Here is a 13,990-nt window from a genome sequence, read left to right on the forward strand (position 1 = left end):
CTGCATGCTGCATTTTTCTTTTTTTTTATAGCATCCAGGGAAAATAGGAATCAAAAATCGGATTTGCAGTGTGCAGGGGGCCTAAATGTTCAGAGTGTACAGGACTCTGGGATTATTCTCCTGTACTAAAGACTTTGCTGTGTCAGGGTTGGTGCACACCTAATAGCGCTAGCATAATCGCAAACGCTCAGCACTTTTAGAAGTGATTTTTCAAGGCGATTCTAGGCATGTGCCTAGCGATTTTCTAGTTATACCTAGCGATTTTTGGAGCGTTTTTGTGTAGCTTTTTTTTTTTTTAAGTGATAGTGTAAGTTTTTTTTTTTTTTTGCTTGAAAATTCGCTCGGATCTAGAGTGATTTTACACTTTCCTATACTTTACATTAAGGCTGTATCACCTCTGAAATGCTGCAGAACCCATGTTTGCATTTTGGGAAAAATCACATCGCTCTGGTCTAATCCATCCCATAGAGAAACATTAGCCAAGCGCTTTTGAAAGCGCTGGCATTTTGAAAAGCGTTCAAAAGCGCTCTAGGTGTGCACCAGCTCGTACTTGGCTAAAGTAAGCTTGGGGAGTACTTGTGAGTGTTTTCTGGTGATTTTGGTAGCGATTTTAAAAAGTGTAAACTTTTCACCAGCGATTGCGATAGCGATTTGCGATTTTAATTCTGATTGGTCCTTTCAATTTATTTTTATTTTTACAGTGTGCAGTAATTTAAAATTGCACACAAATCGCTATGTGTAACGATTCATGAGCAATTTTCCAAAACGCTCCCAAAATGCTGCATGATAATCGCAATCGGTACTGTGGAATTTGTTACATTTATTTACATTGGAAGAACATTTAGGGAAATCGTTAGCGATTTGAAGCGCTCCCTAAGGGCTCTTTCACATTAGGGCAGATTTTCTGCGTTTCAACGCAAAGGGTAAAGTTTGCGTTACCCAAGGTGAAATGAAAGTCCATAGACTTTCATTTTAGCTTTCACATATAACGCAGCCTTTTTGTGCGTTGCGTTCCACTGCACCCAGGCGCAGTTTTTCGTCCGACGCTAGCTTTATGCGTTACAATGTTAGTCAATGTAAAACGCACACTATGCACGTTTTTAATCCGTTAACACAGGCAATCAGTCCCAGAATGCAACAGAGGAACAATGTAGAAAGTTGAAAACTAAAAGAAAAAAAAATTACCTGCGGTTTTCTATGTGCTGTAATGCATTGAAAACGGATTAAAAACGCACACTCACTGCAGTGCAACGCATATCAAAACGCATTAAAACGCATACAACAAAACGTATGCTTTGAGCGTTCTCCAACGCAAGCTCTGATGTGAAAGAGCCCTAAACGCTCAAAAAAGCGATCTAGGCCTGGAACCCACTAGGAACACTTTTCTGAGCGCTTTATGATTTGAAAAGCTCCTACTACTGCAATGCTATGGGGGTGATCCCACTTTAGTGGTGTAATTTTTATAAAAATGTACCATATAATTGCATTAGCAAAAGCTTTTTCAAATCACTAGCGCTTAGAAAAGGGTGCTAGTGGGTTTGAGCCCTCACGTTTTCAGTCAGCGAGTGGAGCTACACGGCAGAAGACCCAGCAGGTAGTTATAACTTTATACGGTATGAGAAGGTCCATTAAATATGTATGGCAATTTACACTTGTGGTCCACTTTAATCTAAAACGATAAAGAAATCCAGTAGTTAAGCTGGGTACATGTGTACAACAAATGTTGCCTGCCCGGGATTGGGACTCTCCCTTGGGTGACCGCTCAGGCCAAGTTCTGTACGAATGAGTCACTAGCCTGTAGGAGGGGAGAAGAAGGATGCTGGAGTGGCAAGCGATAGAGCTGGCAGGGAGAGGGAAAGAACATTATTCTTGGCCAATCAACTGCCAGCATATCGAGGGTGGTCAGGGGCCACTGTACACATCCTAGATTCTTGTCCGAAATGACTGCAGCTTTAGGCCTCTTTCACACCAAGACGTTGCGTTTTAGGAGACGTTATGGTCGCATAACATGCCCCTAACGCAACGCATGGTGGTGTTGAAGCTGGACATCAGATTGAGCTACCTTATGAGGCTCTTGGTACTATCCTGGGAAGTCAGGATCTTTTCAATGATTCGGATGATTCGAATCGGATCATTGAAAAGATCCGGATCTTTGAACCAAATCTTTGAATCATTTTACTAGGGAAGCAGGAAGCAGGAAGCAGGGGTGCAGCAGAGTGAAAGGTGCAGGAGAATGAAGGCACATTGAGGGTGCTAATGGGGAAGGGAGAGATGCAGCAGGAAGATTGTGCTTGTGCACAGAAGCTGCAGTTCCTGTTTCTTCCAGACATCCACTGTGAACCGAATCCTTCATTGTGATGATCCGGATGATTCGACTCACAAAAAAGATCCAAAGATCCGAATTGTTCATGATCTGGACAACACTACAGTGCAGTGAATATTAATTAGCCATGTGGCTAGGAACAATAGTGACTCTCCCCTTACTGAGCATGTGCAAACAGTCTAACGCAGCTAAAACCACCTATAACGCACAGCATGCTGCACTTTCTTTGAACGTCCAGCGCTATAACGCAACGTGGACACTGTGAACAGCCCATTGATTTTTCATTACTGTGAGTTGGGCTGAGTTACAGGCTGCTCTAACGTGCGCCTGTAACGTCCCACTGTGAAAGCAGCCCTAAAGGAATGCTTAAAGAGGAACTGTAACGTCAAAATGTCCCCTGGGGGGTACTCACCTCTGGTGGGGGAAGCCTCCGTCCCTCAGGGGTCTCGCTGCAGCCCTCCGTGCAGGGGTGATGTCAATATTTACCTTCCCGGCTCCTGCGCAGGTGCTCTGACGGCTGTCGGCTCCGAAGTAGGCGGAAATACCCGATCGCCGTCGGGTCTGCTCTACTGCGCAGGCGCAAGTTTCCGGCGCCTGTGCAGTAGAGCGGACCCGACGGAGATCGGGTATTTCCGTCTATTTCCAAGCCGAAAGCAGCCACAGCGCCCCCGCTGGAGCCAGCAAAGGTAAATATTGAATCTACAGTCGGGTCTGTCGCCGGCTGTTCGGAGGGCTGCAGCAAGGCCCCTGTGGGAAAGAGGACGGCGTGGGAAGCCTCATTAGGATCCGGAGGCTTCCCCCACCCAAGGTGAGTACCCCCCAGGGGAGGTTTTTGATGTTACAGAGTCTCTTTAAGTCAGCTAAAAAAAATGACTTTTACTCACCCGGGGCTCTCCTCAGCCCCCTGCATCTGAACGGTGCCCTCGCCGTGTCCCTCCGATGGACTCGCCGCGGGCACTTCCGGTATGGCGTTCCCGGCCGCAATAGCATTATAGAGGGCGCTATTGCGGCCGGGAACGCGTTTAGCCTGTCGGCCAGTGACGGCCAAACCGGAAGTGGCCTCCGGCGAGTCCAGGCGCATCGGAGGAACACGACGAGGGCACTGTTCAGCTGCAGGGGGCTGAGGAGAGCCCCAGGTGAGTAAAAGTCATTTTTGACTTAAACCTCAGTTATACCCATCCTATGTCTGTGTCCATATAATCCAAATGCCTGCAGCTCTGCATACACATGTACAGTATTTGCTACATTTTTTTACTTATATGCCCTTTCTCTCTTAAGTAATGTTTCAGCTGCACGTGGAAACCTATAGCTTGTTTTCTTTATGATTTATTTATGCTTCTGCTTCTTTAATGAAGTCACTCTTTGCCTTTGCTATTCTCCAGCAACAAAATGATTAAATTAACTGGGGGATTTCTTTTCCTCTCAGATCATTTGTATTTCCAGCCAGGTACTGGGAGAATCGGAGGAAAAAGGAGCGAGCTGTGGATGATTTATAGGGCACCAGGCGACACTACAATTTGGTTTAGATCCCATGGTTAGATTATAGTTGTCCTTGAGGTGTGTCTTTAGCTGCCCATTAATTTCCTCCTTAGCTGCAACTAAACGGCGTTTTTCGCCCAGTGGTTGTAAAAGAAGCAGCAGCAAGCATGGCGATGTCAGGGACCACGCTGCAGCCTGTCACCCACATCATCTTTGACATGGACGGCCTCCTGCTTGGTGTGTACAATACATGATTCTGCTGTGAGATTATACGGTGTCCCAGGCAAGGCTCGCCTGCTTGTCATGTCATACACTGCAGCAGCGATCTTACATTGTAGCTAGTGCTGAAAGGTCACTTCTCTGCAGTGGGCGTGCGTATTCTGACACGTCTCTTCTGCTAATAGCATTATTTTCATCTGACGTCTCCCCCCACAGACGCCTCCCTGAAAAGCCAAGCAGCTCTGCAGAGCGTTCAGCAGCGTTTGTGCAGATGACTGTTCTGCAAATATTAGTAATATAACGCAATGCAGATTTCATGTTTGGTGTGTGATCAGCGCTAGAATAATTTCTTACTGTTCTGCTCACGGAGAAAGCGGCTTGTATTGCAGAGCTCAGGAAGCTGGTATTTAGGCTCAGTGGAGAACATACCTCCTGTACCGTAATGCTGCTAGTAGCAGAGCATGTGTATTACTACGTGAATTCAGGCTGGCACTTTTCTTCCCCTCCTGGCTCAGGAGTAGCTTGCAGTTTTCTGTATGATGTTTATGATCAGCCACCTGCGCTTACCCCTTTCTGTAACTTCAAAAACTAGTTTTCAAAGGTCTGATTAATGATTTGTTTTTGTGTGTGAAATAAGTCTTGCAGTGAATGTATGTAGTTGAATGTATGCAATTGTGACACTATTTTCGCCTGGAATGCAGAATGTACTTAATACTGATATGTTTGTATGTTATTATTTAATATTTATATTGCGCCGACATATTACGCAGCGCTGTACAATATATATATATATATATATATATATATATATATATATATATATATATATATATATATATATATATATATATATATATATATATATTCACTAACTGTCCCTCAAAGGAGCTCACAATCTAAGCCCTACCATTGCCATATGTCTATATTATGTAGTGTAAGTACTGTAGTCTAGGGCCAATTTTTAGGGGGAGCCAATTAACTTATCCGCATGTTTTTGGAATGCAGGAGGAAACCCAGGCAGACACGGGAGAGAACATACAAACTCTTTGCAGATAGTGCCCTGGCTGGGATTCGAACCAGGGACCCAGCGCTGCAAGGCGACAGAGCTAACCATTACGCCACCGTGTATTTATACATGTGCTAAACTGGCCTCAGGTTACTCACTGATCAGTTATGTATTTGTTCATTAGGGTACCCCTACTCTATGGAACTTACTTCCACAATCAGTACGAGAGGCTGCTTCTTTGGACAGCTTTAAAAAAATAAAAAAATAAAAATAATAAAAGCTAAAAACTCACCTCTTTTCCTGAGCCTTTGAGACTGCATAATGCAGGGTCACAGCGCTTTGAGTCCCCAGGGAGAAAAGTGCTATAAAAATATTGTTATTTACAATATGCTCTTTGTTGTGCTGCGTTATAGTGTAAGTTATCGCACAACCATGTGCTGCAGTAGTCTCACAATGGGCCCATACACATTGGCGCTACGGTTAGAGATGGCTCGAACCTCCGATTTTAGATTCGTGAACCTCGAACGCGAATTTCCGAAAAAGTTTGTGTTCATGCGAACTTTGCGAACTGCAATAGACTTTAATGGGCAGGCGAACTTACAAAATTTCAAACATTAATTGTTATAAATCACCTTTTCCTCCGGCACCAGCAAACTCATCAGCGAGAGGTGCACACATGACTCATCACAGCAAGCAGGAGATAGACTTTCTCAGGCTTCTTCAAAATTTGATGGAGTTTATTAAGTACACAGCTATACAGATACAGTTCCTCATATCTTAGCAAAGCAAAGTTCCATGTTGCGTTACAGCGGCGTGATTACCTTCCTAGTGACTGTAATCAGGTCCTCCTTATGTAGATACTACGTTACATCTAGACTAACTATGTACAGCATACATTATATCAGATTACATAAAGAAGGAAATGATTAGGTGTTCCAGTCAGCAGATAGAAGAGCATGAAAGTAGGAATCAGAGTGAGCTCCGTCAGCCCACTCGGCTCTTTAATACCGACTAGGAAAAAGTTAAATGTGACCTCATCTTAGCCATCCCCCAGACCCGGCTATTGGCTTCGACCCCTCGTGGTGTCATAATACACACCTACTCGATTAATATTTAATGACCACTTTTCACTTACTTACAGGAATGTGGTATTTTGTAAATATGGCCTATGTTGATCTCGTAGTCCATTTGTCTGGGGCAGTGTAGGCCTGTGGCCTTCCTTCAGGAACATGTTCTCAGTATCTGCTTGTTATTCATCTGCTTCAAGCAGACACTGAGATGCTTCTGCCTACATCACAAGAAACTCTATTTATTTTAAAGGTATACTCTGCGGACAAGCCTTTTACCTAAACTCAGTCCGAATAACTGAGGCCTACTTAAATTATAACATTAATTCTGGCCAGAAAAGTGATGGAAAAGATGTTTCAAGGGGTCTAACACCTGGAGGGGGGCATGGCAAAGTGGGATACACACCAAAAGTCCCAGGGAAAAATCAGGATTTGCCGCACAGCCGCATTTTAAAGGCAGAAATCACATTGCATTGCTAAATTGGAGGCCTAAAGTGCTTTAGACATCTTGCATGTGTATACATAAATCAGGTAGTGTAATTAGTGTACTGCTTCTCACTGACAGACCAAACTCGCTGTGTAACGCACCGCACACAGCTGTTTGTGTAGTGACGGCCGTGCTGAACTGGTGCGCACCATGGCAAGAGTGCAGGCGATAGCGGTTTTCAAGCCCATATGGTTGCCGGGCTGAGGTAGCTCAATGATAGAACAGTGATTGTCCAGCTGATCGACTTTGGTCTGTCCACAATGAAGCAACGACGTTATCTTGGGTGTGTCCCCCAACACTTTCATATAGCCGGCGGTCATTGCTTCATTGTGATACGCAAGCCCTTTCACCGCGGCAAGGTAATGATCAGGAAGGGGAATGGACACATGCGCATGCCTTTTGTTTTGTTGTTGCAGCCAGAAAAATTAGACAGGCATGAACACGCACCAGAAAAAATCGTTATGTTTTTGTTAGCCTTAAAAATTCAGGAATCCACCTGGAGTCCTGGACCCTGTTGGTGGTGGCGGAAAAGGCAGTCAAGCGACCTGCAGGCAGAGATGCTGTGTGCGAGGACTGACTTAGTCTTCAGGCAGGCAGTAACCCTCCGGGATTCATTAAATTGAAACTGTAAGGGTAAATGGAAAGAGGAGATCACTCCAATAAAGCCAATAGGCAGTTTACACTATAAACATATACATTTTATTAATAGTTTCCTTAAAAATCATTAAAAAAAACTGTGTACCTTAAGTGGAGTCGGCCGACCCTCACAGCACATCACTCCCACCACACACACACACATACATACATACAGGGGCAGAGTTCGTTATAGTGATCACTTTAATTATGGCCCATGTATCTTAGATGATTGCAACTCCACCTTCTCCAACCAGCATAGTGTTCATCAATTAGCACAATGGTCCCAACGATGTTAGTGAAGCAGGGACACACAAAGCACATATAGCAAGATAGAACGATTGACCTCCACGGGCAAATCAGTTCAAAGATGGCAAGCCAGACGAGGGGCATAAGCAGTATGACATATATTCAATATTCATCTGCATACTCTACCGGTTCAACGATGACCCCCATGCGGTAGAGTAGAAAGCACCCAGGTCAAGTGGTAATATGCGTCATGAGCGTGGCAATATCATGCCAAAGTTTATAATACATGAGGTAGCGTCTCCCGACCAGTGTGTTGCGATTGCGGAATGCTGGCAGCCGCAAGGAATATAATGTTCAATGTCCGATCCGGCAGAGAAACCTAGGAGAGAAGTGGGCTGCAAACGGCAGCAATGTGATAAGGAGAAATACAGGCTGCAACTAGCAGCAATGTGGCGGTAAAGAGTCCGAGATGGCGGGGGGCGGCTTCACTCCACGTTGGTCACAGCCGCACGCCGATGACCCGACATGTTTCTCCGGTTCACTTCCGGCTTTCTCAAGGGGGCGTGTCAACCATTCGCATCATCAGATACGCACATCCTATTCATGCAAAGCATCCGCCATTCAGTGTTTAACTGGCAACTCAGCCCTATACATCAGTGGAGCGCAAATGGACACTAGAGGCGAAGAGAGGGGAGGGAGGACGGAAACACAGAGTGGTCAGAAACGTAATTATAAACTGAATTCAATATCATATATAGACATGCCTCATTCATTTTGATAAAGGTGAGGTACTGAACACTTTGACCTAGATGACTTCTCTTAGTGACAATGCCTCTAGCTGCGCTAAGGGCTCGTTTCCACTGTTGCGGTGTGGAATTGCCTGGATTCCACTGCGGACGAAATCGCACGGTTTTCCCTGCGATTTCGCATGGCTAAGAAGCAGGCGAATTTAACCATGTCACTGCCTGTATCAATTTCCATAACATTACATGCGAAATCGCGAGGAAAACCGCATGACAAAGCCGCATGCGATTTCCCTATTAAAAGCATTGCGGGCGATTCGCCCGCGATTCCCCCGCACACCAAAACGCACCCGCACGATGCACAAGTGGAAACAATCCCATCCACTTGTATTGCCTATGCGAATCCGCATGCGGTGCCCGCATGCAGATTTGCTATAGTGGAAACGAGCCCTGAAGGTCCTTTCTGACAGGACGCTTGAGGCAGGGCAAGCCAGAAGTTGAATGGCAAATTGTGACAGCGCTGGCTTGAAGTCAAGCCTGCGCACCCAGTAGTCCAGGTGTCTACATCGACACTTAAGGCCAGGTAGTCGGCTACCTGTCGGTCCAGGCGTTGGTGGAGGGTGGATCCAGAAGGCTAAGGCGAGGCATTGGACTAAAGAATGTCCGCATGTCCGACATCACCATGAGACCGCTAGAGCGTCCTGTCCTTGCCTGCGTGAACATGGGAGGAGGATTACTGGCAGTGGCACTTTTATTTCGTTGTGCTGTGAGATCACCCTTAAACGCACTGTAAAGCATACTTGCCAGCTTGTGGTGCAAGTCCTGCATCCTTTCTGCCTTCTGGTGAGTTGGTAACATCTCTGCCACTTTGTGCTTATACCGAGGGTCTAGTAGTGTTGCCACCCAGTACAGGTCATTCCCCTTGAGGTTTTTTTTTTTTTTTTTTTTTTTTTTTTTTTTTTTTTTTATACGGGGGTCCCTCAACAGGCTGGACAGCATGAGACGCCATCTGCACAAATTTGGATGCAGACATACTATCCATCTCCTCTTGCTCTTTCTCAGTGATGTGAGGTAAGTTCTTCTTCTCCTCCTCCTCCTCCTCCTCCCTCCAGCCACGAAGAATACCACGAAAAAGTTGAGCACCACAAGCCCCCTGCGATGCCTGCTGCGGTTGTTCTTCTGCCTTCTCCTCCTCCTCCTCCTCCTCCTCCTCCTCCTCCTCCTCCTCCTCCTCCTCCTCCTCCTCATCCTCAAAAAAAAACTTGCCTCATCGGACTCCTCTTCCCCACACAACTCTTCCTCCTCCCCCCCTTCCTCTGTGCTGCCGCAGGTGTTGAGGAAACATCTGGTTCTGCTGATAAGTGATCTCACAACTCTTCCTCCTGTTCACGCTCCTCCATAGCATGATCCACCACTCTACGCACGGCCCGCTCCAGGAAGAAAGCATATGGGATCAAGTTGCTGATCGCACCTTCACTGTGACTCACCATGTTTGTCACCTCCTCAAACAGCTGCATGAGTGTCCAGTACTTTGGCCAGAACAACCCCATCTCCCCAGAGCATGTCCTTTTACTGTAGTTGTGCAGATACTGGTTGACTGCTTTCTCCTGTTGTAGCAGGCAGCTAAACATCAGGAGCGTTGAATTCCAGTAAGTCGGGCTATCGCAAATCAAGCGCCTCACCAGCAAGTTGTTTCTCCGCTGAATATCGGCCAAGCATGCCATGGCCGTGTAGGACCACCTGAAATACCCACACACCTTCCTGGACTGCTTCAGGACGTCCTGTAAGCCTGGGTACTTATACACAAATCTCTGAACTATTAGATTCAGCACATGTGCCATGCAGGGTACATGTGTCAACTTTCCCAAATTCAAAGCCGAAATGAGATTGCTGCCATTGTCACACACCACGTTGGCGATCTCCAGTTGGTGCGGGGTCAGCCACTGATCCACCTGTTTGTTCAGAGAAGCCAGGAGAGCTGCTCCAGTGTGACTCTCGGCTTTGAGACAAAACATGTCTAAGATGGTGTGACACAGTCGTACCTGGCCCTGGGGAGCTGGGGCTGTGTAGCTGGAGAGGAGATCGCAGCACCAGTAGAGTAGCACTGCTACCCAGCCGAGGAGGGGGAGGAGGATGACAGTGAAGAGGGTGTAGCATGGAGAGGAGGTGGCAGCAGGCCTGCCTGCAAGCCATGCATGTGTCACAACTAGGTCCGCTACACAGTTACGTACTCCCTGCTTGCCATCGGTCACCAGGTTGACCCAATGGGTTGTGTAAGTAATGTACCTGCCCTGACCGTGCTTGACAGACCAGGCATCCGTGGTCAGATGGACCTTTGACCCAACGCTGTGTGCCAGAGATAACACCACTTGCCTTTCAACTTCATGGTACAGTTTGGGTATCACCTTTTTTGAGAAATAATGCGGCCTGGTATCTTCCACTGCAGTGTCGCAATCGCCACAAATTTTCAGAAGGGCTCAGAGTCCACCAGCTGGTATGGTAACAGCTGGCGAGCTAGTTCCGCCAAGCCAGCTGTCAGACGCCGGGCAAGGGGGTGACTTGCAGACATTGGCTTCTTCCGCTCAAAGATTTCCATCACGGACACCTGGCTGCTGCTGTGGGCAGAGAAGCAGGAATCGTCCAAGGTGAGAGGCGGAGTGGAGGAGGGTGGCTGTGAAGGTGCAAGGGAGAATGTGGCTGAAAATAATGCACCTGAAGAGAAGGAGGGTGACTTTGCTCGTGTGTTCTGCTTTTGCTCAGGTGGTCTTCCCATTGCAGTTTGTGCTTTTTCGTCATGTGCCTTTGTAAGGCAGTACCCCCTACGCGGGTCTTGGCCTTTCCACTATTTTAATTTTTGGTGGCAGAGAGTACAGATGGCATTGCTCTCATCTGAGGCAGACACACAAATATTTCCACACCGCTGAGCCCTGGGGTGATGGCACTACGGTGGTGTCAGCAGCTGTTGGCTGGCTGTCCATAGGTAGTGATACATGCCGCCGGACACTGCCACGCTTTTTTTGACGACTAGCTCCCCCTGCTTCTTTCAGCAACAAGTCTACTCCTCTCTGACTCCCCCTCTGAACTGTCCCCCTGGTCATCATGTCTATTAGGATCCCATGTGACATCCATGCCAGTATCATCATCATCATTCTCCTCCACAGCTTCGCTTGTATCAGACACCTCATAAACTGCACCAACAGCAGGTACTTCATCATCCTCCTCACACCTTACATCCATAGTGGCGCCTAACTCCGACATCTGAGGTGGTGTAACTTGCTTAGTGCCTTCATCTTGTTGTAACAATAATGGCTGTGAATCAGTTAATAACTCCTGCAAAGTGTCAAATGTAGCGGGTGTGGTGCTTGTAGTAGTGCTGGGGGCTGCGGAAGATGAGGTGTTCTTTGTTAAATAGTCAACAATGTCCTGACAATCTTGGGAGTTGATGGCACGTGCCTTCTTCTGAGCACTGTACTTTGGTCCAGGGCTGCACGAAATCACGTCAGCACGAACTCAGACCTGCCGGGTGGCCTGCCTCTGCCTGTTTGCCTGTGGAAATGTGCCACTAGGGTCATATGCATAGCGCCGCTCTGTTACGTACTCCGTGGTAGACCGGAAATACGTCATTGGGATTCCCATCGGACTGTGCCTGCATGCTGCGACACACTGCACTTTGTAAGTAAGTTAATAGGTCCCCTGCATTGACTTGCATTGCAGTTGCATTATTCTGGGGCAAAACAGGGTAACACAACGCACACTTGCAATGCTAGTGTAAAAGGGACCTAAGGCAACAGTAAAGTTGAGCCCCAACTTGCAGAAACATACCGTTGTCTTACCAGTACAGCACAACCATCGCATGCACTCTACTCACTATCTGGAAGTTTAAAAAATTAATCTATAGTATAGAGACCGAGATATGACCACACACAAATTGTCCAATCTAATGCTCTGTTCTGAACCTGTGTCATTGTATTCTTTTCTTACTAATTTAGAAATTCCCTAATTTCTTGTTCCTTTTAGTCCTTGTTCCTTTTAGTCCTTGTTCCTTTTAGTCCTTGTTCCTTTTAGTCCTTGTTCCTTTTAGTCCTTGTTCCTTTTAGTCCTTGTTCCTTCTAGTCCTTGTTCCTTCTAGTCCTTGTTCCTTCTAGTCCTTGTTCCTTCTAGTCCTTGTTCCTTTTAATGCCTTTCCCAAAGTTTAAAGAGAGTCTGAAGCGAGAATAGATCTCGCTTCAGACCTCATAGCTAGCAGGGGCATGCGTGCCCCTGCTAAAACGCCGCTATAGCGCGGCTTAACGGGGGTCCCTGTCCCCCCAAACCCCCTCCGAGCAGCGGGGGAGCGCTTCCTGGTTGGGGCAGGGCTAACCGCCGCAGCCCTGCCCCATGCGCGTCTGTCAGACGCGTACCTCCGCCTCTCCCCCGCCCCTCTCAGTCTTCCTTCACTGAGAGGGGCGGGGGAGAGGCGGCGATGCGCGTCTGATAGACGCGACTGGAGGCAGGGCTGCAGCCGTTAGCCCTGCCTCCAGGAAGATCAGCTCCAGCGACCTTTTTCCGACCCAGGTTTGCGGGGGGTGGGTTGGGGGTGGAGGGACCCCCGTTAAGCCGCGGGATAGCGGCGTTTTAGCAGGGGCACACGTGCCCCTGCTATATATAAGACCTGAAGCGAGATTTAGTCTCGCTTCAGTGTCTCTTTAAGAAAGGGTGACATAACAATGGCAAGGGAGGGCAATAGATAACATTTTAGAAAATAAGCTGCTGCATTGCAGACAAAGGCCCAATGCACACCAAAAACCTCTAGCAGATCTGCAAAACGCTAGAGGTTTTTGAAGCAGATTTCGGAGCAATTCTAGGCATGTTTAGAGACGTTTTCATAACATGCCTAGCGTTTTTATTTTTTGGAGCATTTTTGTGTAGCAAATTACAAATATTGTTACAGTAAAAGCTGTTACTGGACAGCTTCTGGAAAACCGCTCTGATGTTTTTCAGAGAGGTTTTCCACTTTCCTATACTTAATATTTGAGGCAGAAACTCCTCAAATCTAAAAAAATGCTGCAGCCCCCGAGTTTGCATTTGTGGAAAAAACAAACTGCTCTGGTGTGCACCAACCCATTCACTTTCATTAGCCAAGTGGATTTCCCCCTGCAAGCATTTAAAAAAACGCTCCAGGACCGCTCCGGTGTGCTTGCATAATGATGAAGTTCCTCACTTTTTGCAGAATATGCTATTTCGCAGCTGAATACCTGTCTGTGTTTCTCTGTACAGAGAATCATGCTCTATTCAGTGGTCAGATGTGTTGCGGAATAATTCTGCATACCACCTCACTGCCCATGCAATTCTATGGGCCTGTTCACAATACTGTGTTGTAACTGATGGCGTTATTCTAACTTGCTGCATGCAGACTTTGTATTAAAGTCTATGTCCAGTCTCCATTGTAGTTCACATGCTTAGGCCTTGCTCACATTGCGTTCCGCTCGCGTTGGGCTTTTTTTGACGCAATTTTTTTCGATCCCCGGCGCTTGGGTGGGCATTGCTTTTTTGTAAATAGCGCTTTTCTAAGGGCTATTCCCGAGCATTTTTTTTTTAATTCACTCCCTGATGCAAGTCAGAAAGTGAACTCTGACCCAGAAATTAATAAATACAATGTATTTATTCTTAACGCAATTGCTGCACAAATCCAATTTTGTGAGCGTTTTGCGTTTTTCCTATACCTTCTATTGAGGCAAAATTGCCTCAAATAGTACAGGCAGCGCTTTTCTGAGCGGATCGAAAATGAACCACTCAGATGTGAAC

General features: G+C 46.7%; 1 protein-coding gene across 1 annotated transcript in view; it reads left to right on the forward strand.

Annotated features, from left to right (window-relative positions):
* The first annotated feature begins 3,911 nt into the window (after positions 1-3,911).
* The window catches only part of PUDP (pseudouridine 5'-phosphatase), a 377,760-nt gene continuing 367,681 nt past the window's right edge, over positions 3,912-13,990 (forward strand). The window contains exon 1 of the mRNA XM_068265621.1: positions 3,912-4,039. Coding sequence (XP_068121722.1) covers positions 3,970-4,039 — 70 coding nt within the window. The 5' untranslated portion in view covers positions 3,912-3,969. The remainder of the gene's footprint in view (positions 4,040-13,990) is intronic.

The sequence above is a fragment of the Hyperolius riggenbachi genome, chromosome 2 (genome assembly GCF_040937935.1).
Source record: "Hyperolius riggenbachi isolate aHypRig1 chromosome 2, aHypRig1.pri, whole genome shotgun sequence".
Lineage (NCBI taxonomy): Eukaryota > Metazoa > Chordata > Amphibia > Anura > Hyperoliidae > Hyperolius > Hyperolius riggenbachi.